At 54.9% G+C, this 27,976-nt stretch overlaps 2 protein-coding genes across 2 annotated transcripts; one reads left to right on the top strand and one right to left on the bottom strand.

Annotated features, from left to right (window-relative positions):
- Window positions 1–1,965: 1,965 nt before the first annotated feature.
- Window positions 1,966–19,753, top strand: LOC133357947 (casein kinase II subunit alpha-like). The gene is made up of 12 exons (XM_061576153.1): window positions 1,966–3,499; window positions 5,445–5,556; window positions 8,867–8,968; window positions 9,583–9,633; window positions 10,572–10,631; window positions 10,815–10,898; window positions 11,697–11,807; window positions 12,736–12,837; window positions 13,279–13,379; window positions 13,792–13,940; window positions 14,399–14,494; window positions 15,087–19,753. Exons 1-12 carry the CDS (start codon window positions 3,321–3,323, stop codon window positions 15,200–15,202), a joined length of 1,263 nt encoding a protein of 420 aa, XP_061432137.1. The 5' UTR covers window positions 1,966–3,320; the 3' UTR covers window positions 15,203–19,753.
- A 478-nt stretch (window positions 19,754–20,231) lies between these two features.
- LOC133358008 (uncharacterized protein KIAA1143 homolog) lies at window positions 20,232–24,672 on the bottom strand. The gene is made up of 3 exons (XM_061576277.1): window positions 24,528–24,672; window positions 21,839–21,959; window positions 20,232–20,984 (listed from the first exon to the last, which is right to left on the bottom strand). The coding sequence occupies exons 1-3, from the start codon at window positions 24,630–24,632 to the stop codon at window positions 20,695–20,697; spliced, it is 516 nt and encodes a 171-aa protein (XP_061432261.1). The 5' UTR covers window positions 24,633–24,672; the 3' UTR covers window positions 20,232–20,694.
- Window positions 24,673–27,976: the final 3,304 nt, after the last annotated feature.

Raw genomic sequence — 27,976 nt, 5'->3', positions numbered from 1 at the left:
AAATTGCATTTTAACAGATTAGTTTATATACGAGTTACTATAGCCACCCTATATCTGTTTTGTGCGTCTTGCTTTTGTAATTGTGCTCAAAATGGTCAGTCTCGCAATAACAATCTGCCTAAGTCACCGTACCAACATGGCGCCGGGCTGTCCGGCTCTCCCCCTACCCAACATGGCCACCCGGGTTGTGCAGGGGCGGGGCTTACGTCACCGCACCAACATGGCTCCGAGCTGTCCGCCTCCCTACCCAACATGGTTGGCTGGCGGGGAGGGGGGGGGTCCTACTTCACCGGACCAACATGGGGCTCGTCCCTACCCAAGATGGCCGCCCGTGGCGGTGGCCAGTTGCGGGCTCGGGCGGGGAGATGGGCGGGGGGGGGGGGACGAGATGGGCGGGGGGGGCGGTCAGGGAGAGAGGGCGGGGGGCGGTGCCCACGTCACCGTACCAACATGGCTCCGAGCCGTCCCTCCCTACCCAAGATGGCCGCCCGTGTTGGCGGGGTAGCGAGGTGACGTCACCGCGGCGGCGGCTGAAGAAGCAGCAGCAGCAGAGGAGGAGGCGGGAGCGGAGCAGCAGGAGCAGCAGCAGGAGCAGCAGCAGCAGGAGCAGCAGGAGCAGCAGGAACAGCAGCAGCAGGAGGCGGAGAGGGTCGAGGGCGTCTCTCGTCCATGTTGAGGCGAGGCGGCGGGGGCAGCCGCGGCTGAGGCGGCCGACACCGGGCAGCAGCAGCAGCAGCAGCAGCAGCAGCAGCAGGAGCAGGAGCAGCAGCAGCAGCAGCAGGAGCAGGAGCAGCAGGAGCAGGAGCAGCAGCAGCAGCAGGAGCACGGGGTGTGGGTGGGGAGCACAACCTGCCCGGCGGGGTGGTAGGGAGTGGGGGTGGTGGTGGTGGTGAAGAGTGGTGGTGAGGTGGTGGTGGTGTGATAAGGAGTGGTGATGGTGTGGTAGGGGGTGGTGTGGTAGAGAGTGGTGGTAGTGTGGTAGAGAGTGGTGGTGGTGGTGGTGTGGTAGTGTGTGGTGGTGGGGAGGCAGCAGCAGCAGCCGCCGCCACATCACGGAGTGAGCGCGGCGTTGTGAGGGTGGTGGGTGTTGGTGGTGGTGGTGGTGTGGGTGGTGGTGGGGGGTGCTGCAGGCTGCTGCTGGTGGCGGCGTCAGTGAGAGTGATGGAGCGCCCTGGCGCCCTGTAGCCCGCGGCGATCAGCCATTGGCTTCACCACCACCGCCTGTTGTTGTTGTCGTCGTCGTTGTTGTCGCCGAGAGAGTTTCCATGAGTCTCGAGTCTGGTGCCGCGGTGGTGGTGGCCGCGTGAACAGCGGCTTGTTTGGGGGTTTCGCGATAGGCCCGGCAAGCGCTGCTTCGTATTTTTATTTTTACTGCCGCCGAGGTGGTAGTGGTGGTGGCGGTAGTGTGGTAGAGAGTGGTGGTGGTGGGTGGTAGAGAGTGGTGGCGGTGTGGTAGAGAGTGGTGGTGTGGTAGAGAGTGGTGGTGGTGTGGTAGAGAGTGGTGGTGTGGTAGAGAGTGGTGGCGGTAGTGTGGTAGAGAGTGGTGGTGGTGGGTGGTAGAGAGTGGTGGTGGTGGGTGGTAGAGAGTGGTGGCGGTAGTGTGGTAGAGAGTGGTGGTGGTGGGTGGTAGAGAGTGGTGGTGGTGGGTGGTAGAGAGTGGTGGTGGTGGGTGGTAGAGAGTGGTGGTGGTGGGTGGTAGAGAGTGGTGGTGGTGGGTGGTAGAGAGTGGTGGTGGTGGGTGGTAGAGAGTGGTGGTGGTGGGTGGTAGAGAGTGGTGGTGGGTGGTAGAGAGTGGTGGTGGTGAGTGGTAGAGAGTGGTGGTGGTGGGTGGTAGAGAGTGGTGGTGGTGAGTGGTAGAGAGTGGTGGTGGTGGGTGGTAGAGAGTGGTGGTGGTGGGTGGTAGAGAGTGGTGGTGGTGGTGGGTGGTAGAGAGTGGTGGTGGTGGGTGGTAGAGAGTGGTGGTGGTGGGTGGTAGAGAGTGGTGGTGGTGGGTGGTAGAGAGTGGTGGTGGTGGGTGGTAGAGAGTGGTGGTGGTGGGTGGTAGAGAGTGGTGGTGGTGGGTGGTAGAGAGTGGTGGTGGTGGGTGGTAGAGAGTGGTGGTGGTGTGGTAGAGAGTGGTGGTGGGTGGTAGAGAGTGGTGGTGGGTGGTAGAGAGTGGTGGTGGTGGGTTGTTGAGTGAGGGGTCACTCAGGGGGTGGTGGTGTGGTAGAGAGTGGTGGGTTGTTGAGTGAGGGGTCACGCAGGGGGTGGTGTGGTAGAGAGTGGTGGTGGTGATGTGGTAGTGGTGGGTGGTGGTGGGTTGTTGAGTGAGGGGTCACTCAGGGGGTGGTGGTGTGGTAGAGAGTGGTGGTGGTGGTGGTAGAGAGTGGTGGGTTGTTGAGTGAGGGGTCACTCAAGGGGGTGGTGGTGTGGTAGAGAGTGGTGGTGGGTGGGTGGTGGTGGTGGGTTGTTGAGTGAGGGGTCACTCAGGGGGTGGTGTGGTAGAGAGTGGTGGTGGGTGGTGTGGTAGAGAGTGGTGGTGGTGGGTGGTGTGGTAGAGAGTGGTGGTGGTGGGTGGTGTGGTAGAGAGTGGTGGTGGTGGGTGGTGTGGTAGAGAGTGGTGGTGGTGGGTGGTGGTGGGTTGTTGAGTGAGGGGTCACGCAGGGGGTGGTCTCGGGGTCACTGAGCGATCTCGCCTCGTGGTGGACATCGCCAACCGCAGGGCCACGCAGCAGGCAGGCGGGGGACTTCGCCACCGTCTAGGGCAGCGCTGATTGGGTCGGTAAATCGAGCCACTTGGGGGTAGTGGTGGTGCTAGTGCTGGTTGGTGGTGCTAGTGGTGGTGGTGCTAGTGCTGGTGGTTGGTGGTGCTAGTGGTGGTGGTGCTAGTGGTGGGTGGTGGTGGTGCTAGTGGGTATCCAGCTGTGAGCTTCACCGATTGGTCACCTTCCAGGGTCACCAATTGACCCCATTCGGCGTCGTTGGTGACCCCCAGCCCCCGTCGATTCATTCATTCATTCGTCGGCCGAGGCCGAGAGAGGGGGCCTTGCTGGGGGCTCTGTCGGCCACCCCGCCTGGCCACGCGTCGGCCCGCCACGGGGTCGCCCGTCTCGTCGCTCGGCCACTTGGCGAGGCACCAAGGCCACCACCGGTCGTGTCAGCGGCTGGGACACATTCCCCGCCTGCCGGGGAAGTCCTCGGGTGACCCGTCGACCCGCTCGCGGCCTCGTCTCTCGGGGGCCCTCCCGGGCCACCGGTCGCATCGCCTGTTCGGTCATTCGCGGGCCCCCCTGTTGGGGTACCAGCTGCGTGCCGGTCTCGAGTGCCGGTCGCGTCTGGCCATGTCTGGCGGGGTGGTGGCCGTGGCTGGCGGCGGTGGCGGCGGTGGTGGCGGTGGTGGCGGCGTGGTGACCGCGGGCCCCACGGCCGTGGCCTCGAGCCGGGCCCGTCTGTACGCGGACGCCAACACGCACCGTGCCCGCGACTACTGGGACTACGAGGCCCACGTGGTGGACTGGGGGTGAGTTTGGCGACGACGTGGAATGATGATGATGATGATGATTGAGGTGGTGGTGGTGATGCATGGAGAGCGGTGGTGCAGCGGTTAGCGCTGCGCTACGAATGTGGCCACCCGAGTTCGATTCCCGCTTACGGCCACCAACACCACCAGTGACGATTATCTGAACCGGCCCTGGGCCTCCCCTAGGTCGACTCAGCCTCAAATGAGCACCCGTTGCGGTGCGTAGTAAACATCGCCACTGGGGAGACAAAGGCGGCCGGGCGTGGTGATGGCCACCCACCCCCTCGTGTGTCACAGTGGAGGCCTTCATAGGTGCTGATCGCTAACAGCACTTGCCACTACAGTCTGTTAAGGCTGCACGGGGGGGGGATCCTTTGGTGATGTAGTATGTATGTTTAACTTCTTCCACACCGTACGTCGCCAACGGTGCTCAAGGGAGGTGGGGAGGGGTAGGGTCGGCAAACTGGTGGCGATGCTCGTGGTGGTCACGCGTCGCGCGCGTACACATCCACGCTGTGTGCCAGGATTTAAGTAAAAAATACAAACATTAATTCGGGTTGCTGGATGAGCAGATGCTCAAACCGCCAGGCGGAGAGCAATAAACAGCACTGTTGTGATAGGTCACACACACACGTGTGTTGTGATAGGTCACACACACACACGTGTGTTGTGATAGGTCACACACACACGTGTGTTGTGATAGGTCACACACACACACACGTGTGTTGTGATAGGTCACACACACACGTGTGTTGTGATAGGTCACACACACACGTGTGTTGTGATAGGTCACACACACACACACGTGTGTTGTGATAGGTCACACACACACACACGTGTGTTGTGATAGGTCACACACACACACGTGTGTTGTGATAGGTCACACACACACACATGTGTTGTGATAGGTCACACACACACACATGTGTTGTGATAGGTCACACACACACACGTGTGTTGTGATAGGTCACACACACACACGTGTGTTGTGATAGGTCACACACACACGTGTGTTGTGATAGGTCACACACACACGTGTGTTGTGATAGGTCACACACACACACGTGTGTTGTGATAGGTCACACACACACACGTGTGTTGTGATAGGTCACACACACACACGTGTGTTGTGATAGGTCACACACACCACACGTGTGCTGTGATAGGTCACACACACAACACGTGTGTTGTGATAGGTTACACACACACACGTGTGCTGTGATAGGTCACACACACAACACGTGTGCTGTGATAGGTCACACACACAACACGTGTGTTGTGATAGGTTACACACACAACACGTGTGTTGTGATAGGTTACACACACAACACGTGTGTTGTGATAGGTCACACACACACGTGTGTTGTGATAGGTCACACACCACACGTGTGTTGTGATAGGTCACACACACCACACGTGTGTTGTGATAGGTCACACACACACACGTGTGTTGTGATAGGTCACAACACACACGTGTGTTGTGATAGGTCACACACACACACGTGTGTTGTGATAGGTCACACACACACACACGTGTGTTGTGATAGGTCACACACACACACACGTGTGTTGTGATAGGTCACACACACACACACGTGTGTTGTGATAGGTCACACACACACACACGTGTGTTGTGATAGGTCACACACACACACACGTGTGTTGTGATAGGCCACACACACACGTGTGTTGTGATAGGCCACACAACACTTGTGTTGTGTGGCCTATTACAACACGCGTCTGTTTGTGTGTGATCTATCACAACAGTGCTGTGTGCGTGTAAGAGGCTGACGTTTCTGGCAGTGGTTCTTCTTCAGGACTCGAGAGGAGAGGATGATGAGGAGGGGGGGGGGGTGTGACCGGTCGAATGGCCGGGTCGGGCTGCTCGTGTTGACGTTCGCGCGCTGTGGCTCCGTGGCGTTTCGTTCGTCCCGCGTGGCTACAGGAACCAGGACGACTTCCAGCTGGTGCGGAAGCTGGGACGGGGGAAATACAGCGAGGTGTTTGAGGCCATCAACATCACGAGCAACGAGAAGGTGGTCGTGAAGATCCTCAAGGTGGTGATCCCACTCGCTCACTCGTTCGCTCACTCATTCACTAGCTCGCTCATTCGCACATTCACTCACTAACTCATTCACTCACTCGCTCGCTCATTCACTCACTAGCTCGCTTTCACATTCACTCGCTCGTTTGCACATTCACTCACTAGCTCGTTCACTCATTCATTGACTCACTAACTTACTCATTCACTCACTAGCTCGTTCGCTCATTCACTCGCTCACTCATTCGCACATTCACTCGCTAACTCATTTACTCACTAGCACGCTCATCCACTCACTAGCACGCTCATTCACTCACTTATACATTCACTCACTGGCTCGCTCGTTCACTCACTAGCTCGCTTTCATTTATTGACTAGTTCGTTTGCTCATTCACTCACAAGCTCACTCACTCATTCATTGGCTCACTAACTTACTCATTCGCTCACGAGCTGGTTCGCTTATTCACTCACTATGTCGTTCACCCATTCATTTACTCAACTCATTCACTAACGCATCCCCTCATTCAATCATAAATTCACTAGTTCAATCGCTCAATCGCTTGCACGTTCACTCATTTGCTCATTAATTTACGAATTCACTCCTTTGCTCACTCACTCGGGGGGGTGGGAGGGGGGTTCATAATGGCCGTGTTGGAAACACTGAACCAGCGCCGCTGAGAGACCCGGGTTCGAGTCCTGAGTGTGGGTGTCCGATTCTTGGGAGGTTCGTAATGGCAAATGGCTAAAAATCATTGAGGCAGCAGCGCTTGAGATACGGGTTCGGTCCGTACCCCCTCCGGATGCCGTGGGGTCTTTACCGCGGTGCAGTCTGTCGAGTACCCCCGGAGTATTCACTTGACAACTCCCTTGTTAGTTTTTTGCGCGGGGGCGTCTCTGCGGAGATTTGGCGGCAGAACGTTCGCAAAAAACACAGGATCCCCTAACCGCCGCTGCGGAAGAGCCCTTAAGTTCAGCGAGGCTTTCCTGGGTAAACAAACGCAGGTTTAATTAAATGGTGAGTGTGTGTGCGCACGCGTGTACAAGCGTACACACACTCGCACAAAGACAACGGGGGACATAGCCTTGACAGACTGTCGGGGCAAGTGCTGTTAGCGAGTAGCACCTACGAAGGCCGGCACGGCACACGAGAGGGTGGGAGGCCAGCACGGGGCAGCGGTTAGCGCACCGCACTCTAAACCCGGTGACCCGAATTCAATTCCTGCTCGTGGCCAACATCGGTAGCAAATATCTGAACCGGTCCTGCGCCTACCCTAAGTCGACTCGGCCTCAAATGAGTACGAGATGCGGTGTGTGAACATCGCCACTGGGGAGACAAAGGCAGCCGGGCGTAGTGCTGGCCACCAACCCCCTAGTGTGCCGTGCCAGCCGTCATAGGTGCCCTAACAGTCTGTTAACTGTTTCCCATTACGATGACGTACCTGTGTGTGCGTGTTGCGTCATCGGAATCGGAACAAAAAGGCCGTGCGGGAGGAAGTGTGGCACGGTTTGGGAGGGAGCGTGGCACGGTTTGGGAGGGATTGTGGCACGGTTTGGGAGTGTGGCACGGTTTGGGAGGGAGCGTGGCACGGTTTGGGAGGGAGCGTGGCACGGTTTGGGAGGAAGTGTGGCACGGTTTGGGAGGAAGTGTGGCACGGTTTGGGAGGGAGTGTGGCACGGTTTGGGAGTGTGGCACGGTTTGGGAGTGTGGCACGGTTTGGGAGGGATTGTGGCACGGTTTGGGAGTGTGGCACGGTTTGGGAGGAAGTGTGGCACGGTTTGGGAGGGAGTGTGGCACGGTTTGGGAGTGTGGCACGGTTTGGGAGTGTGGCACGGTTTGGGAGGGAGTGTGGCACGGTTTGGGAGTGTGGCACGGTTTGGGAGTGTGGCACGGTTTGGGAGTGTGGCACGGTTTGGGAGGGATTGTGGCACGGTTTGGGAGTGTGGCACGGTTTGGGAGTGTGGCACGGTTTGGGAGGGAGCGTGGCACGGTTTGGGAGGGAGTGTGGCACGGTTTGGGAGGGAGTGTGGCACGGTTTGGGAGGGAGTGTGGCACGGTTTGGGAGTGTGGCACGGTTTGGGAGGGAGTGTGGCACGGTTTGGGAGGGAGTGTGACACGGTTTGGGAGTGTGGCACGGTTTGGGAGGGAGTGTGGCACGGTTTGGGAGTGTGGCACGGTTTGGGAGGGAGTGTGGCACGGGCTGGGAGGGAGTGTGGCACGGTTTGGGAGTGTGGCACGGTTTGGGAGGGAGTGTGGCACGGTTTGGGAGTGTGGCACGGTTTGGGAGGGAGTGTGGCACGGTTTGGGAGGGAGCGTGGCACGGTTTGGGAGGGAGCGTGGCACAGTTTGGGAGGGAGTGTGGCACGGTTTGGGAGGGAGTGTGGCACGGTTTGGGAGTGTGGCACGGTTTGGGAGTGTGGCACGGTTTGGGAGGGAGGGATTGTGGCACGGTTTGGGAGTGTGGCACGGTTTGGGAGTGTGGCACGGTTTGGGAGGGATTGTGGCACGGTTTGGGAGTGTGGCACGGTTTGGGAGTGTGGCACGGTTTGGGAGGGAGGGATTGTGGCACGGTTTGGGAGTGTGGCACGGTTTGGGAGGGAGTGTGGCACGGTTTGGGAGGGATTGTGGCACGGTTTGGGAGGGATTGTGGCACGGTTTGGGAGTGTGGCACGGTTTGGGAGGGATTGTGGCACGGTTTGGGAGTGTGGCACGGTTTGGGAGGGAGTGTGGCACGGTTTGGGAGGGAGTGTGGCACGGTTTGGGAGTGTGGCACGGTTTGGGAGTGTGGCACGGTTTGGGAGGGAGTGTGGCACGGTTTGGGAGTGTGGCACGGTTTGGGAGGGAGCGTGGCACGGTTTGGGAGGGAGTGTGGCACGGTTTGGTGCTAGCTATCGTAGAGTGGCGGCGGTCGTGTTGCTACGGTTCCGTGCGGTGAGTAACGACGTCGTTAAAGACAACGGCGCTGCTGCTGCTGCTGCTGCTACTGCTGCTGCGCCTCTCTCAATAAAATGAACGCCGAGCCGCTCGCACGTTCCGAGATTCGGCGGTGAACGGAGACACCCACCCTGCAACTTGCAGACGTCTCAGAACGGCGAAGGCTACACAGAAGATCTGTGTGCGCGTGCGTCTGTGTGTGTCTGCGTGCGGGCGTGTGTGTGGCCTTCATAGGTGCTCACTAACCACTTGCCCCAATAGTCTGTGACAGGCTATACGGGGAAATCCTTTGTCTTTGTGCGCACTTGTGTCTTTGTGCACCTGGCCTGGCACAGGCGCCGTGGTGACGTCACCGTCACTGTTGGTATTTGTGTCTTTGTGTGCCCGCGCACAGCCGGTTAAAAAGAAGAAGATCAAGCGGGAAATCAAGATCCTGGAGAACCTGAGGGGAGGTCCCAACATCATCTCCCTCGTCGACATCGTCAAGGACCCCGTGGTGCGATGCACGGCTCTCCGCTCACTCACTCGCTCGTATAGACTGTAACTGACTGTAGGGGCAAGTGCTGTTAGCGAGCAGCACCTATGAAGGCCGGCACGGCACACGAAGGGGATGGGTGGCCAGCACCCGTGCCCAGCCGCCTTTGTCTCCCCAGTGGCGATGTTTTTACACGTCACACCAGGTACTCATTTGAGGCTGAGTCGACCTGGGGGAGGCCCAGGACCAGTTCAGATATTCGTCACCGATGTTAGTCGTGAGTGAGATTCAAACTCTGATGCCGATTAATGACATAGCTCGCATTGTGTGTTGTTGTGTATCGTTGTGCGTTTCGTGCGTCGTGCGTTTAAAATAAAACTAAACTATTTTTTATTTTACCAGGTAAGGCCCACTGAGCTGTATAGCTCTTTTTCAGAAGTGACAAATGATAGCTCAACGAAAGTGACTTGCCATGTGGAAATTTATAGCAGCAGGCAAATACTCTAAACGTGTGCGTCATGTGTGGCGTGTGTGTGTGTGTGTCGTGTGCGTCATGTGTCTGCGTGTATTGTGTGTGTCGTGTGTGTCATGTGTGTGCGTGTGCATGCCGTGTGTTTGTCGCGTCTTCTCCGCAGTCCCGCACGCCTGCCCTCGTGTTCGAGTTCATCAACAACACAGACTACAAGGTGCGTGCCGAGACATATTTCCCCCCCCCCACCACCACCACCACGCCTGTTCTCGTCAGCGGCTCGCACAAGCCTTTTTGAACGTCGCGCGGTCCACCCCTCCCGCGCCGTGACCCGCGCCGAGAAGATACGACACGAGCGGCACGTCGCCGCGGGGCGGAACGTCGAGTTTCCTGTCGCGTGCCGTCGCTCGCGCGCCACTGCCGACGACGCCGTGTCGATGAATTGTGACGCGTCTGTGGCGTTGGGAGTCGAGTCGCTACGTGGGACTCGCCGCGGAGAGAGGGTTCGACCCCCGACCCTGACGACGCCCGCTGTATATTCGGAGTTTGCGTGTCTTTCTCTCCCCGTGGTGGTCGCGTGGATTTTTCTCTGGGCACACCGCTATTTCACGTCCACGATGAGAATGGACACCATGCGTATTCGGCTGCTATCAATATCCACACGATGATGACGAGCCGCTTTGTGAGCTGTCATTTGTGGCCAGGTCGCTTCTGAAAAAGAGCCATAATAGCTCAGTTTAGTTTTATTTGTATATTTTATTTCAAGTGATTTGTCTACCTTTCTCCAGTTGTTGTAGTGTTTGGTATTGTCACGTTCTGACCCCTTGCCCCTTACTGGACATTGCGAAAAGAGCTTCATGGCTCATCGGATTCCTCCAGGATAAATAAACATTCCGATCGCATCCGCGACACCTCGGTGGACACGCCACGTGATGACGTCGCGACTCGCCAATACCCCGTTGTGCACTCGACGTCGAACTCTGGCCCATCTCTCCCCGGCTCAAACGAGCCAACGACGCCGGCCGCACCGCCCGCTGGTGACCTCTCGTGTCAGGGGTCGACCGGCGCCCCGCCGCGTGTCCGAGTCCTCCTCCAGTCCAAGAAAACGTTCCGAATCCGACATTAATAGGCCGCCGATGGTTTGTTTTGTTTCAGCAACTCTACCAGACCCTATCGGACTTCGACATCCGCTTCTACATGTACGAGATCCTCAAGGTGAGCGCCACGACCTTCAGCCCTCGACGGCCGACGGCTGGGCCACTCCGAGCACTCGGGAGAGAGGAAGAGTTTTGAGGGTCTGGAGACGTGGGTGACCGGTTGAGCTGACCACGTGCTTGTGTGTGTGTGTGGGTGCGCGCCTGCGTGCGTGCGTGTACGTTCCACGTCGGGTATTGACAGGCTCTGGATTTCTGCCACAGCATGGGCATCATGCACAGGGACGTGAAGCCTCACAACGTGATGATCGACCACGAGAGCAGGAAGGTCTGGCGCTCTGGCGAGACGCTCGCTCGCACACGCACAGACGCACGCACAACAACAACAACCGCCATTCGCCACTAAGTGGCGGTGACGTCACCACGACGCTTGTGCCAGGCCATGTGCACCTTGAGGCCACGTGAAGTGTCGAACGCCCGCTGGCAGGAGGTCACGGGGCAGACCCTGGTGCCACAGGTTGACTGACTGAGATGACCGAGATGACCGGTAGATGCACCACCTGTGCCCCCTACTGCGCCAACTTTCTGTGCTCTAGCCACCAGGCGCTTAGTTGTTGTGAGCGTCGCTCCTCTGCCCTCCGTTGTTGTTGGAGGGCGACCGCCTCCCCTACAGGGGCCTCTCTTTTACTCTCAGCGTGGCCTCGCTCCTCCCTGGCCACGCCCCTCTCTGGAACCTACCGGCGGGTTCCTGAGGCTTCCCGATGGGCCCCCCTCTGTGACCCCCTTTGTGACCTTTCCCCCAGATGTCCCCCCTCTCGTGTCTATCGTGGCCTGCTGACGTCAGTACAGCCGTACAACGCAGCTACCCTTTTTCGCCAGCAGCCAGCGCTATGCCACTACACACGTACACACACACAGACACGTGCTTAAATAGACAAAGATCAGCCGTGTGGCCTTAACAGACGTTTAGGGAAAGTGCTGTTAGCGAGTAGCACCAATGAAGGTCGGCACGGCACACGAGGGGGTGGTGGTGATGACGACGGTTGTCGTCGTATTGATGATGATGTGGTGGTGGTGAAGGTTGCCGTGACAATGACGGTGGTGGTTGTGGCTGCTGTGGCTGTAGCTGCGTCTCATTGACTGGGGACTCGCCGAGTTTTACCACCCGGGCCAGGAGTACAACGTGCGCGTCGCCTCGCGCTACTTCAAGGGCCCGGAGCTGCTGGTGGACTACCAGGTGAGAGCAACACACGGCATACACACACGCGGCGTACACACGCGGCGTACACACGCAGCGTACGCACAGCATGGATGTCGCGTACACACAGCATAGGCGCAGCGTACACACGGCATAGACGCAGCGTACACACAGCATGGACACAGCACACACACAGCATACAGCATAGACGCAGCGTACACACTGCATAGACGCAGCAATCAGACAGCGTACACGCAGCATAGATGGAGTGTACAAAAAGCATAGACGCAGCGTACACACAGCTTAGACACTGCGTCCACACAGCATGGACGCAGTGTACACACAGCATGGATGTAGCATACACACACAGCATAGACACAGCATACACACACAGCATAGACGCAGCTTACACACAGAGCATACAGCATAGACGCAGCACGCATGTACGAATGCATACATGTCTTCCGCAGCGTATGTAGCCAACCGTGCACCCACAGGGTACACGCAATATGCACGCAGCACACACACAAACGCACACAAACATACACGCACACGTAGCATACACACACAGGTAGCATACACACACACGTAGCATGCACGCAGCCCGCCCACACACACACCACCCCCTTGGAGGTGCTCGCTCACGGCACTTTCCCCAACAGCCTGTGTAGGCTACAGGGTGGGGGGGAGGGACCTTTGTCTTTGTTCCAGACACCACTGACCTCAGTTTAACACGTAGGAGACTTTCGCGATCTATATCATCCATAATGCAGTTTTTTTGGAGTTAGATCGCGTAAATATGTAAATGTGTCGTTAAAACCCGCCACCACCCGACACAGCCAACTAGTAAGGGTTGTCACGTAAACAGAACTTGCCAATTCGTCACTAGTACAGCACTAACCGGTGTGTTGGAGAGCCAAGCCACAACATTTACAATCTGACGTCCCCGTGAAATCCCCCTTCCCAGATGTACGACTACAGCCTGGACATGTGGAGTCTGGGCTGCATGCTCGCCTCCATGATCTTCCGCAAGGAGCCCTTCTTCCACGGACACGACAACTACGACCAGGCACGTGCGGCGCAGGGCCACGGCTCGTGTCTGTTGGCCAGGGCTTTTCTGTCTGTATGGAGTGCTTCTGTCGGTAGGCCAGGGCTTGTGTCTGTATGGAGTGCTTCTGTCTGTAAGTCAGGGCCTGTGTCTGTAGGACAGGGCTTCTGTATGTCGCCCATTGCTTGTCTTTAGGCCAGGGCTTGTGTCTGCATGGAGTGTATGTGTCTGGAGGCCAGGGCTTTTACCTGTAGACACTGGGGTTTCTGTCTAGACTGGGGTATCGATATCTCAACCATGGCTTCTGTCACAAGCTCAAGACTTAAATTATCAGGCCACACCTTCTGTCACTGAATCAACCGTTAATCAACAAACAAAGTGTGGCAGTAGACCACACCCCGTGTCACCACCAGGCTCCTTCCCTGCGCATGCCGACGTGTGACTGCGTTGCCTGTGCCACAGCTGGTGCGCATAGCGCGGGTTCTGGGAACAGAAGACCTCTTCAACTACATTGACAAATACAACATCGACCTGGACCCGCGATTCAACGACATCCTGGGCAGGTGCGTGTCCCTGTCCTCTGTTACATACAAAAAGACAAAGATCCCCCCCTGTATAGCCTCGAACAGGCTGTCGGGGCAAGTGGTGTTAGCGAGTTGCAGCACCACCTATCAAGGCCGGCACGGCACACGAGGGGGTGGGTGGCCAGCGCCATGCCTGGCTGCCTTTGTCTCCCCAGCGACAATGTTTACACACCGCACCAGGTACTCATTTAAGGCCGAATCGACCTAGGGGGGAGGCCCAGGACCGGCTCAGATAAACATCACTGGCGGTGTTGGCCATGATCGGGAATAGAACTCTGGTTGCCGGGTTTGTAGCGCAGTATGCTCACCGCTCCACGGGGGATCTTTGTGTTTTGTGGTGGTCGTGGTGGCGGTGGTGGCGGTGGTGGCGGTGGTGGTGGTGGCGGCGCAGGCACTCGCGCAAGCGCTGGGAGCGGTTCGTGCACAGCGAGAACCAGCACCTCGTGAGCCCGGAGGCGCTCGACTTCCTGGACAACCTCCTGCGCTACGACCACCAGGCGCGGCTCACGGCGCGCGAGGGCATGGAGCATCCCTACTTCTGTGAGACCCCCCCCCCCCTTCCTCTCTGTGTCTCTCAGACTCGTAGCTACGTAGAGGTACACTTAAGAAACATAGAGATACAGAGGCACAGATCTACATAGAGATACCTACATATAGACAGACCCACATGGAGATACAAATAGCATGGAGCACCCCTTCTTTTGTGAGACTGTTGGGGCAAGTGCTGTTAGCGAGCACCTATGAAGGCCGGCACGGCACACGAGGGGGTGGGTGGCCAGCACCACGCCCGGCCGCCTTTGTCTCCCCAGTGGCAAAGTTTACACACCGCACAAGGTACTCATTTGAGGCTGAGTCGACCTAGGTGTTGGCTGCGAGCGGGAATCAAACTCGGGTTGCCGGGTTGATCGCGCGGCGCACTACAAAGACCGAGATACACAACACAGACACGAATAGTGTCCGTCTCACCCCGTCGTCCCTGTGCGTCCGTCTCGTCTCAGACCCCGTGGTGAAGGAGCATGGCCGCAAGGGATCGTCTGCCGGCCTCTTCAGCAGCAGCAGCGGCGGTGGCAGCAACGTGGCCAGCAACGTGGCGGGTACGCGGCTCACGTGCAGTTCACGTGCAGTTCACGTGCAGTTCACGTGCAGCTCACGTGCAGTTCACGTGCAGTTCATGTGCAGTTCATGTGCAGTTCACGTGCAGTTCACGTGCAGTTCACGTGCAGCTCACGTGCAGTTCACGTGCAGTTCATGTGCAGCTCATGTGCAGTTCATGTGCAGTTCATGTGCAGTTCATGTGCAGCTCATGTGCAGTTCACGTGCAGTTCACGTGCAGTTCACGTGCAGTTCATGTGCAGCTCACGTGCAGTTCACGTGCAGTTCATGTGCAGTTCATGTGCAGTTCATGTGCAGCTCACGTACGGCTCACACGCGGCTCACGTGCAGTTCACGGGTGTGTATAGGTGTGTGTATATCTGTGTGTATATCAGAGGTCGCAAACAGGTTTTGATTCCTTACTCGTACCCGTACCCGGCCGCGCCAGGGTCGCAAACGGGAACCCGTACCCATACCCGGCCGGGTACGGGTGACCGGGTATCGGGTAGGGTACGGGTATCGGGTACCCGATTGCGACCTCTGGTGTATATCTGTGTGTGTGTATATCTGTGTATCTGCGCTCTCCTCCTGCAGCCATCAACTCTCCCCGCGGGAGCCTGACGGCCGTGGGCTCGATGCTGTCCCCTGCGAACGCCGCGGGGGGGGTCCCCGTGACCCCCGCCACCGCCATCGCCGGGGCCCCCCAGTGACCGATCCCCGGGGGACCCCCATCCCCCCACCCCCCCGCCACTCCCCCCCACCGACAAGATGACACGGACACACGCACACACACAGAGGACGATCGCACGCCCCCCGCGCTGTCGACCGGGAAACAAAACAACGCAGAGACTCACTCGGCGGTGGGGAGGAGGATGGAGAGGAGGTGGACTGAGGGCAGAGGAGGTGGACGGAGAGCAGAGGAGGTGGACGAAGAGGAGAGGTGGACAAAGAGGAACGGGGCCTCTCTGTGCCCGAGGGCGCGTGGAGCACGAAGCCACCACCACCACGCTCCGAGACAGCACGCGGAACTGCTCTCGAATTTTATCCGCGGCGTAGATTCGGCGCGAAGCCGCCCGCGGTGGGGTGGTGGAGGGGGGAGGGGGGAGGGGGGCGTAGAGGAGTCACCGACCTCGTCAGTGACTCCTCTACGCAGTCAAGTCTGGCAGAGAGCATCGGAGAGTTTGAGAGAGTTTGAGAGTTTGGGGGTATCTGGGAGAGTTTTGTGAAGGGGTTCTATGGGGGGGGGGGGGGGGTAGGAAGTTTGGGGGAGAGTTGGGATGATATCGGTAGAGTATTGGAGAGCTTGCAAGTGTTGCAGGGAGTTGGAAGAGTCTGGGAGAGTCTGGGAGAGTTTGGGGGAATCTGAGAGAGTTTGGGGAGCCCGGCTGGTGGCTTTGCCGTCATCGTTGCGCCGAGTCGGCTTTGGAGTTGGTGACCCTGCACCGTGGCTGGGCCCTCACTGTGGGTCGCGTGCGGTTGGGGGGACGGTGTTCCCACAGAGCACAGTGGGGGTGGGACGAGCGGGGGGGGGGCGAGGGGGGTGGCGTCGAGTTTGCAACGTCGTGAGATGCCGGGTTCGCATTCGGGAGTCTGCCGTGCGTGGTGAGACCGGCCGCTCCCAGCGCAGAGACTCGGTCTCAGCCCGGACTGCACACAAAGCATCGTTTTGTCGTAAAATTGGGCTAAATTCCAGCGGTTGAAAGCTCACAGGTCGGCGTGCGATGAACACGCGTGTCGCGACGCGTGTCGCGACGCGTGTCGCGACGCGTGTCGCTACTCGCGCGTGCAGTGCTCCAAGACGTTTCCCCACCACGTAAAGGAGGGCAGCACGAACAAACACACAATTGGTCAGTGTCGTTATTGTTTTGTAAACCTCACGCGCAATGTAAACCGGTCTTGGCCAAACGTCCGCAAGTGCTGAAAAATTACGAGCAGAATAACAACAACGATGTATTATTGTTATATAATATATTATTGTTATTATTGTAACTCCTTAGCAGGGCGTATGGAGAGGCTGCCCCCGCAGGCGAGGGAGTTTACTTGAAGCAGCTTCGGAAGCGGCTGCTGTAACCCGCCCCCGTCCGCGCTCGCCGTTACTCGCAAGCTGGTAAACGACCGCTCGCCGTTACGAAAGGGAGGGGGTTAAAGTCTCGGCAATGGAACACAAACAACCACAAACGATATCGGGATCGTGGTGGAGCTTGGAGGCGGAATTTCAGCGGTGAAAGTGAGGCCAAATTGATTCGATTCGGAGCGAGGCCAAGGTGTTGAGGTTTGGAGGTTACCGGGGTGAGAAGTCGACAAGAGACCAGGATAGGGGAGTCTCTCATTCGTCACCGTGATATTCGGGTGGGGGTCATCGAAATGACAAACGCAAAAATAAAAAAAACTCCTCTATCGCCCCGGGGAATCGGAAATGTTCCGAACGTGACGCCGAGTGCGGTGTGCTTCCCCCCGGCTCCTCCTGCACCGCGGTGCCCCGAGTTGAAATCTCCACCAGATTCTCTCCGCCGACTCTCACCGGGACGCTCTGCCCACGGCAACAACGCCTCGCCGTCACGCGCGGCCCCCACACCCCCTCCCCACCTCCGCCGTCCTCAATCCGCTGCTGGATGGACCCCCACCCCCACCCACCCCTTGCGCCGGGTTGGTCATTCGGCCACGGGGGAATGTTTGGCCACGCTTCCCCCGGCTGGACTGTTGGGGTCAAAGCGGTTTGACCTCTGCGACGGCCGTCCAATATTGCCCCGGTCACTCGAGAGGTCGTGGGCCGTAGTGCCGTGTGATCCCGCTCGGTCGTTGCGCATCCGATTACTTTAGTATTCATTCTTGTTTTGAGTTAGCGTGGGGGGGGGGGGGGGGGGAGGAGGGAGCGGTGGTGCAGCGGTGGTCCTGCGTGACCCACCAACCCCCCGCCGCCAAAAAGCAGTGGATCTCGACAGCCCTTTGCCGATCCACCGCTGGACGAAGGCTTTCCTTGCGCGCAGCGTCGACCATACTTCGCCGGACCGGTTCCGGTGTCGCTCCCCGCTCCTCTCGCTCGCCGCCGCCCGGAATCGAACTCTGGGGTCCGTCGTCGCCGCCGCCGCGAGAGATTCGAGAACAGACGGAGACGCGGGGGCTTGCCGCATCTCCGAGGCCAAGCAGGGGACGGAGCCAGCGGCCGGGTCCTCCCGGCTCGCGTCGCTCCGCTGCTGGATGAGGGATTCCTGGGTGCGAGCGCGCGTGCGGGCGTGCGCGCAGGCGTGTCCGTAGGGGTTAAGTCGACAGGACCTCGTCAGGCCGGACGCTCTGTGGGTCGGTAACAGCAGCGGTGGGCGTGGTTGTGTGGGGGGGGGGGCGTAGAAGTACAATACAACAGTGGGTTGTGCCCGCGCTCGGCACATGGACAGCGGCTGATGGGAAGGAAGCCGAGCTGCGTCGTGGATCGGCCGTCAACCTTTTGATCTGGGCGGGCGCCAGTCGCCCCTTTCGTCGCCCCAGCGTTTTGGATTTGGCAGCCGTCTTGAGTGTCCACTTTGTTTTAAAACCGGGGAGGACGGGCGGCGGTCAGTCGGCAGGTCGCGTGCGGTGGTGCCGCCAAGTGTGGGGTCATCTCCCCCACCTCTTCCAAGACACTGGGAGAGTTGGCCAAATACCATCCCCAGGGGTGTCTCTCTCTAGAGGGCGAGCTGTTGCAGGGCTGCACCTTTGCCCCTTCGCCGTGGTTAAAGTTCCGGCCCTTTGCCATTCCATGATCAGTTTGCAACCCCGATCCAGCGGCGGCAATTCCACATTGGCGTGGTGTGTGGTCCACCCATCCGCGCATCGACGAACTGGTGTCGTATCGGTCGCTGTAGAGACCCATTGCCGGTTAGTTCATGAAGAGGCGAGAGCCCGGTGAACTTGGGCAGCGAGGTGATGATGGCCCAATGTGCCGTCACGCCCAGCTCACGATCGGTGGGGGGAGTGAGCGGGGGGGGGTGGACGTCACTGAAATTCTGAGCTGTCAACGCGAGAGCGAGGTGGTGGTGGCGGTGGTGGTGGGGTGGTGACCGTCTGTGGGGAGCGGCAGGACATCTCGCGAGTTCGCTTTGCAAGGCGCTCTGGTGCAAGTAGAGATGGCGCGGCCGCTGCCTGCCTCCACGAGAGTGCGACTCGCAGCGACTGCGGCTCGGGACGAGAGAGAGATCTCCGTCAAGGTGACGGGCAACGGGTCTCTGTGAAGCTGCAAGTCGGTGATTGTACCTGTGTGAACGCAATAGATGTCCACGGCCACAGATGGACCTCTGACGGTCGGAGCTGCGGTCACTGCGACGTGTCCGCTGTGAGCTGAGCATCTTGGATGTTGTCTTCCCAACGAGATGGAACGAGGCGGGCACCTTGCCGACGTCCGATTGGTCGGTTTGGCGTAAGGGGGTCCAACCCCCAGTGTTTGGACACAACCACGTAGCGTGCAACACTTTGAGCAGAGTGCAGCCTTAACCCCCCGCCCCCGCTCCACCAGCCCAGTGAGCCGACTCCGGATTATTCGAAGCTCCACAAAGTTAAAGAGACGCGCCTCCAGCACGTGCCCAGTGTGTATCAGAGCGGTAACAAATTGGGTCTCCCACACAGACACACGGCGACACCGCCATTGTAAGACGCACTCCACCTTCCCCTTTAAAATACGACGGAGGGGAGGGAGGTTGTCACGCGTTGAGAAAGCGGCCGCTGCTTGGGGGTGGACGCAAACTCGCGAGCGTGAGGAGTCCTCCAGGTGGACGCCGCCACCTTTGCCTCCTCCCCCCACCGCGCTCGGATTTCAGCCAATAGGATGGCAGGAAAAGTCAGCCGATTGTGACAGTGTTGTGGTGGGGGGTGGGGTTTTGCTTGGTCGTTTTGCGTTTTGTTTTCGCAAACAGTTGCACGCGACCGGTCGCGCGCAACCTGCGCAGGACCGGCTGCCCGCGGCAGAGACGCTCGCATTTGCACCGCCACGCGCGGCTGCGGTCGTCGTGAACTTTGAACGCGGCCGCTTTAAAGTTGCCTCGCCGCTCGCTCGGGACGTGGGGCGACGCGCCGAGAAGCAGCAGCGACCATCGGTGCCGCGTGACTCGGTGGCTCTCCGGGGGGAGGAGGGCCGAGGGTGATGGGAGCCGCAACGAAGTTGAATTTCGCCTCGCGAGCGGAGACGTCGGCTGCTCAGAGGGCAGACGACGAATGCGTGGATCTAGACACCCCCCCCCGCCCCTAACCCCCCCTCCCTCCCTCCCCACCGTGTTTGTTGTGCTGTGCAGATTTGAAACGGAAATAAAAGCTACTCCAGCCTTTTTCTAAAAAAATTAAACTCTAATATCACTCGGCGCTGCCTGTGCACGCGCGCGGCCTGCGTGTGGGCAACTCCCAATGTTTACAAGAGCCGCTTCGGTATCGAGAGAGTCCCGTTTCGTCGGCAAAGCCTCGCAGGGGTTGCCAAGTTCTCTCAGCAGGGGGGGGGGGGGCGGCGATGTCGCTTTGCGTTTCCCCGGTCGAGTCGTCTGCAGTTCGCTTGCTCCTATTTGGACCTCACCCACGGCGCACAAATGGCCGAAGTCTTCTTCAAACGACGTCGCGACATCTTCACCACGCGGGAGAAGTCGCGGGCAGCCCAAGGGTGGATTTTCCAGGGCTGCCCTCTGCTCCCCACTGCATCAGCAGCCGTGCTGGTCGCCCATTGCAGCATTTAGCCAGGTTACAAGCCTGAGATCAAGAGATGACGTCTTTATCATCGGTGCCCAGTTGATATCCAGAATGTGTTTTATTAAAGCCGTCACACACACACCCACACGTTGACCGACACAAACAAGTTTAACACGCCTCCCCCTCAACTTGGTGTGCCTCAGTGGTGAACACACCGCAAAACAAACCGCGGCCATCTGAGATTAATTCCCAGACAGTCAACATCAGTGGTAGGCAGCGGTACCACCAACCAAGACCCCCCCCCCCCCCCCCCCCCCCCACGGGTGTCAACCTGCGCTGCCCACTGTGGTGACATACGATTAAACAGCCCCCATGTGATCTTGATTTGAAGCTTTAGTGACTGCAGGAATCCATACTCTGGTTCTTTCGGTAAAGTCACGTGACTTTACCGAAAGAACCAAAGAGTAAAGCCCCCATATGACTTGCAGCTCACTGATGAGACGGTGGCAGTGGGGGGCGTACAGAACGTGGCCATCAACCAAACACCATCACCTCGCACGTTTCAGTCTCCACCGCCGCCGCCACCATCGTCATCCTCTCCGAATGACAGGAGTTTGGCGTTCTTCACGGCCTGGGACGACGACGACGTCGACGACGACGTCGATGACGACGCTGATGCGGAGTCGCCCTTCTTTGAACGTCCACCCTCTTGCTTGCCCCCCTCCCGCCAGCGCTTTGCCGACTTGGCGCCCGACTTGGTGTCGGGGGTCCCCCCCTCCCGCTTCGCCGGCTTGCGGAAGAGAATTCGCCCGTCGGCGGGACGGTCGTCGGTGACGAACGGGGAGGCTCCACCTGGGAGGATGCACGCACCGGGGGGGGGGGAGCGGGGGAGGAGACAAGGCGAGGAATCGTCAACGTTCACCGGCGGTGTCATCAAAGTCGCCCAGCCAGCCAGCCAAGACTCTGGAGATGTCGGTTATTTTTTGTAATCGTCACGCGCGGGGTGGCGGGGGGGGGGTAATGTTCGTAACAACTTAGCGGACACCATTGGAACCTCATTTGCCAGTAAAAATATAATTGTTTTTTACCCTTCTATCTAGCAACAAAACTGACACCTTTTTACAAGGAATCATGTTTACATAGACCATCTGGTCCAACCCATGTGAGACTAGGCTCTAAGGAAAGCTGTCTCTCGGGTGTGGACCAATCAACTTCAAGGACAGTGCATACATTATCAGAGTTATGTTTTTTGTTTGCATTACATGTCAACATGACTCCTTGTAAAAAGGTGTCAGTTTTGTTGCCAGATAGAAGGGTAAAAAAACAATTATATTTTTACTGGCAAATGAGGTTCCAATGGTGTAAATGCTTATCCCAAGCTCTCATACTCTGATGGTGCATTGTCTTTGAGTTGTGCGCCTTTTGGCGTCATCTGGTCCAACACCATGTGAGACTAGGCTCTAAGGAAAGCTGTCTCGGGTGTGGACCAATCAACTTCAAGGACAGTGCACATAATCAGAGTTGTGTTTTTTGTTTGCATTACGACTGCAGGTATTGTGGTCTATGCAAACATGACTCCTTGTAAAAAGGTGTCAGTTTTGTTGCCAGATAGAAGGGTAAAAAAACAATTATCAACTTAGGAGACGTCGCAACGGCCTCTCCGCACTCCGCAAAGCGGTTTGCCGGCGTGTGGGCGGCTGCCGTACCCTGGAGTTTGCGAGCCTCCTCTTCCGTGAGGTCGCCGTCTTTCATGATGACCACCTGCGGCCGCTCATCTTCCTTCTCCTCCTCGTCGTCGTCCCGGTGAGGCATCATGGCCGGTCCTCGCTAGGCGCAGGCGAGGGCAGGGGTCGACAAAGGTCACAAAGGTCATTAGGGCAATGGTCAATAATAACGTAAACCGTAGACTCAATTATCCGCGTGCGGTTTATCCGATGTGCGGATTAACAGTGCACCTTTGACGTACATTATTTTGACGTAAATTAATAACTCGTGGATTTTCCCTTAAGCCCAAATGAATAATTATCTCATCTTGTAAATGTTCATTACAAGTCACACGGTGATTAAACCCCAACAAATATGTTGCTCCGGTTAATCCGAAATCCACGTAATTACCCCTACAGTACAGTAGTTGCCATATCATTACAACAGTGGGGGGTGGAGTTTGATTGACGTTGATTGGCGTGGCTCTGCTGCTGTCATCCACTCAGTGGGCCGAGTCTTCTGCTGGGCGGGAGCAGGAAAGTGTTTCGCTGAGCACGCACATCATTGATCGGTCGATCGTTAGTATTGGTTCTAAATCGAAATCGTCAGTTGTGCTTCATTTTGAGTGATTTATCCAATTATTTATTTTGTGAGTTTTAATTTATGAGAATTTATACCTAAACTAGTGTTTTTGGCATATAGATTCACGCAAAATGTATCATTTTGGATTATCCGAGATTTTGGATTATCCGAGATTTTGAATTATTCTCCCAATCATGAGCGCGAATAACGGAGTCTACTCCAGCTTATAAAGTGTCTTTCATATAAAAAATAAACTACACGGTTCGCTATGTACGCTGCGAAAGAAGTTCAACACATGTAACATCTAACCTACATCTGTTAACAATATCAATGATTACACTCCAATAAAATTAAGAACTATGATAAAATCAATAATTACAGAGGAAAATAATCAGACTTTTTATGTTAAATTACATGGAAAGCCTTTAGGATAAATGTGTGAGTTTCAAGACGTGATCTAAAAAGTGAAGCAGACTCAGAATCCCGATTGTACCGAGGAAAGAGACAGTTTAGAAAACTATACACAGACAAAGATCCCCCGTGTAGCCTCAACAGACTGTAGTGGCAAGTGCTGTTACTGAGCAGCACCTATGAAGGCCGGCACGGCACACGAGGGGGTGGGTGGCCAGCACCACGCCCGACCGCCTTTGTCTCCCCAGTGGCGATGTTTACTACGCACCGCACCAGGTACTCATTTGAGGCTGAGTGGACCCAGGGGAGGCCCAGTACCGGTTCAGATAATCGTCACTGGTGTTGACCGTGAGCGGGAATTGAACTCGGGTCGCCGAGTTCGTAGCGCAGCGTAGCGCTAGCCACTACACCACCGCTCCCCACATACATAGACACACACACACACTGACCCACACACAGACAGACACACAGACACACACACACACTGACCCACACACAGACAGACACACACAGACACTCACACACACACACTGACCCACACACAGATAGACACACATACACACTGACCCACACACAGACAGACACACATACACACTGACCCACACACAGACACACACACACACTGACCCACACACAGATAGACACACATACACACTGACCCACACACAGACAGACACACACACTGACCCACACACAGACAGACACACACACTGACCCACACACAGACAGACACACACACTGACCCACACACAGATAGACACACATACACACTGACCCACACACAGACAGACACACACACACACTGACCCACACACAGACAGACACACACACACTGACCCACACAGACAGACACACACACACACACTGACCCACACACACACAGAGACACAAACACAATTAACTTTATACATACTGCGCACAAAGACAAAGGGCCCCCGTGCAGCCTATGCAAGTTGATGTGGCAAGTGCTGCTATTTAGCGAGCACGGCATATATGGGGCTGGATGTGGTCAGCGCCACGCCCGGCCGCCTTTATCTCCCCCAGTGTTGACACAGTGCACACACACACACTGTATACACACTGTATACACACACAGTGCACACACAGACTGTATACACACACACACTGTATACACACACACACAGTGCACACACACAGACTGTATACACACACTGTATACACACACACACACTGTATACACACACACCGTATATACACACACACTGTATACACACACTGCATATACACACACACACACTGAATACACACACACACTGCACACACACACTGTATACACACACACTGTATATACACACACACACTGTATACACACACTGCATACACACACACACACTGCACACACTGCACACAGCGCACACACACTGCACAAACACACCTATTGTACACATACACAGTGTGTACACTCTCACACTGCACACACACACTATACTCACACTGCACAAATACACGCACAGTGTGGACACTCACACTACACCCACACACTGCATACACACACTCACACACACTGCACACACACTCACTGCACACACTGTATACGCACCCTCACACTGCACACAAACATTCAAACTGCACACGCACTGTACACACCGCTGCGCGCACTGTACACGCAGCTGTGCGCACTGTACACCCACTGTACGCCCCCACTGTACACGACGATAGAGACGCGGCGCCAGCTACCTTTGTGTCCACGTTGGGCCCCTCTTTGAAGCCCACGTCCTTCTTGAACTTACGCAGGAACGACGGCTCCTTGGGCTTCACGTAGGCGATGTTCCTTCCCGCCATGGCGATGGCGCGCGCTCGATTCGCGCAGGCACCCCGAGATCGATCCACACGGACACCTATAGACAGACATTAGGACCCCCACTTGCTGCTTCCAAACAAGTTATTTTTTTTTTTAAATCGTGGTTTTCAATTATTATTTTTGGAATAATGATGCGATTACTGCTTTAGTTACGCCGTTATTGCCAAGCGTGATGATACTGAATGTAAAGGAAATGGTGGCGTCTCTAGTAAGGTTATTCAAAACAGGCGGATGGTAGATACACTAGGCCACCTATGACAGACACTAGGACCCCCACTTGTGGCATGTGATTAGGATAGTCGCTATTAATATAGTTACTTATTTATATTCAATATAGTACTAATATTAATATAGTTACTATTATGAAATAGTTACTAATAAATAGTTATTCATTTTAAATAGTTATTTATATTAAATATAGTACTGATATTAAACATAGTTACTATTATGAAATATAGCTACTAATAAATATAGTTATTCATTTTAAATAGTTATTTGTATTAAACATAGTACTAATATTAAACATAGTTACTATTATGAAATATAGCTACTAATAAATATAGTTATTCATTTTAAATAGTTATTTGTATTAAACATAGTACTAATATTAAACATAGTTACTATTATGAAATATAGCTACTAATAAATATAGTTATTCATTTTAAATAGTTATTTATATTAAATATAGTACTAATATTAATATAGTTACTATTATGAAATAGTTACTAATAAATAGTTATTCATTTTAAATAGTTATTTATATTAAATATAGTACTAATATTAAACATAGTTACTATTATGAAATATAGCTACTAATAAATATAGTTATTCATTTTAAATAGTTATTTATATTAAACATAGTACTAATATTAAACATAGTTACTATTATGAAATATAGCTACTAATAAATAGTTATTCATTTTAAATAGTTATTTGTATTAAATATAGTACTAATATTAAACATAGTTACTATTATGAAATATAGCTACTAATAAATATAGTTATTCATTTTTAATAGTTATTTATATTAAACATAGTACTAATATTAAACATAGTTACTATTATGAAATATAGCTACTAATAAAGTTATTCATTTTAAATAGTTATTTGTATTAAATATAGTACTAATATTAAACATTGTTACTATTATGAAATATAGCTACTAATATAGTTATTAATTTTAAAGTTATTTGTATTAAATATAGTACTAATATTAAACATAGTTACTAATATGAAATATAGTTACTAATAAATATAGTTATTCATTTTAAATATAGTTATTTATATTAAATATAGTACTAAAATTAAATATAGATACTAATAATTGTTATTAATTTAGTTTAAAGTTACTAATATTAAATATAATTACTAATATTAAATATAGATACTAAAATATAGTTATTAATTTAATGAAAATATTTTATTATTTAATTATTTCCCTTCTACGTGACTTTACCGAAAGAACCAAGAAGATGAATCCCTGCAGTCACGAAAGCTTTAAATCGAAATTTAGTTTAAATAGTTACTAATATTTGCCACCAAATGCTAACTGGGTAACTGTCTGCACAGGATTTTTCCGTGTAACAGATAAGTTCAGTTAAATTTCGATTTAAAGCTTTCGTGACTGCAGGGATTCATCTTCTTGGTTCTTTCGGTAAAGTCACGTAGAAGGGAAATAATAAAATAATAAAAATAAAACATAATAACATAATTCTCACGACAGACGCTGTCTTCCCGACAGACCTGTTCTTCACCTGAGGACGGCTGCTTGCGTTGTGGCCGAAGCGTCGTGAGAATGATTCTATTATGTTTTATTTTTATTATTTTATTATTTCCCTTCTACGTGACTTTACCGAAAGAACCAAGAAGATAAGTTCAGTTCAAGTTGTCGCTATCCAATCAGAGTCAGTCGTCTATCCAATCACAAGCCGTCATTCTGGGGCCACGTGCTTTTGTGCCCGATCCACACAAATCATTGACCCTCCCCGCCTCCCCTGGAGATCGGAGTGGAGGATGGCACCACGCAGGAACCTTCAAACTGCACGGCGCTCATCAGTCACGCATGATACGTTCCAGAACACAAGCATTCCCCCTCCCCCCACACACAAAGATCGCCCGAGTTAGCCCACACAGACTGTTGGGGCAAGTGCTGTTCGCGAGTAGCACCTACGAAGGCCGGCACGGCACACGAGGGGGTGGGTGGACAGCACCACGCCCGGCCGTGTGGATTTCATACAGCCACTCATCCACCCAGCCACTCAACCACTCAGTCGCTCATCCACCCAGCCACTCAACCACTCAGTCGCTCATCCACCCAGCCACTCAACCACTCACTCATCTACCCAGCCACTCACTCATCCACCCAGCCACTCAACCACTCAGTCGCTCATCCACCCAGCCACTCAACCACTCAGTCGCTCATCCACCCAGCCACTCACTCATCCATCCAGCCACTCAACCATTCACTCGCTCATCCACCCAGCCACTCAACCACTCACTCATCTACCCAGCCACTCACTCATCCATCCAGCCACTCAACCACTCACTCGCTCATCCACCCAGCCACTCAACCACTCACTCATCTACCCAGCCACTCACTCATCCACCCAGCCACTCAACCATTCACTCGCTCATCCACCCAGCCACTCAACCACTCATTCATCCACACTACTCACTCCTCCACCAACCCAGCCACTCAACCACTCAGTCGCTCATCCACCCAGCTACTCAACCACTCACTCATCTACCCAGCCACTCACTCATCTACCCAGCCACTCACTCATCCACCCAGCCACTCAACCATTCACTCGCTCATCCACCCAGCCACTCAACCACTCATTCATCCACACTACTCACTCCTCCACCAACCCAGCCACTCAACCACTCACTCATCCACCAACCCAGCCACTCAACCACTCACTCGCTCATCCACCTATCCATTCAACCACTCATCCACCCTGCCACTCGTCCACAATCGCGAAAATTCCTGCAACCACTACACATCTCACAGACGCTGAAATGTTGACAGAGACCCACGGCAATAAGGCAGACAACCAACGTTTACTTTACAATGCAGTTGATACAAGACAAAGCGAGTCTTCTCACATTCGTGGGTTTTCTCCGGGCCCTACCATGTCCCAGCCCACACGAGACACAATGTACAACACTCCCAACGGCACGGGGGCAGTGGTTAGTGCACCACGCCACAAACCCTTGACACCGCCCGGCGATTCCCGCCCACGGCTGACATCGGCGGCGAGCGATAGCCGGTCTGGGCCAGGGCCTCCCCCGCCCCCATTCCACTAACCAGCACTGACCAGCGTGG

This window comes from Lethenteron reissneri, chromosome 60 (genome assembly GCF_015708825.2).
Source record: "Lethenteron reissneri isolate LAM-NWPU_2019-01 chromosome 60, ASM1570882v1, whole genome shotgun sequence".
Taxonomy (NCBI): Eukaryota; Metazoa; Chordata; class Hyperoartia; order Petromyzontiformes; family Petromyzontidae; genus Lethenteron; species Lethenteron reissneri.
The sequence above is the reverse complement of the archived record's forward strand: the minus strand, read 5'-3'. Positions and strand labels throughout refer to the sequence as shown.

What these genes read in the sequence shown, in the direction of transcription:
- LOC133357947 (XM_061576153.1), top strand. Translation starts at nt 3,321, where the DNA reads ATGTCTGGCGGGGTGGTGGCCGTGGCTGGCGGCGGTGGCGGCGGTGGT. An exon ending in TCGACCACGAGAGCAGGAAG is followed by an intron (nt 10,899 to 11,696) that starts GTCTGGCGCTCT and finishes CTGTGGCTGTAG; the next exon opens with CTGCGTCTCATTGACTGGGG. An exon ending in GACACGACAACTACGACCAG is followed by an intron (nt 12,838 to 13,278) that starts GCACGTGCGGCG and finishes CCTGTGCCACAG; the next exon opens with CTGGTGCGCATAGCGCGGGT.
- LOC133358008 (XM_061576277.1), bottom strand. Translation starts at nt 24,632, where the DNA reads ATGGCGGGAAGGAACATCGCCTACGTGAAGCCCAAGGAGCCGTCGTTC. An exon ending in GGCCCAACGTGGACACAAAG is followed by an intron (nt 21,960 to 24,527) that starts GTAGCTGGCGCC and finishes GCCTGCGCCTAG; the next exon opens with CGAGGACCGGCCATGATGCC. An exon ending in GGAGGCTCGCAAACTCCAGG is followed by an intron (nt 20,985 to 21,838) that starts GTACGGCAGCCG and finishes GCATCCTCCCAG; the next exon opens with GTGGAGCCTCCCCGTTCGTC.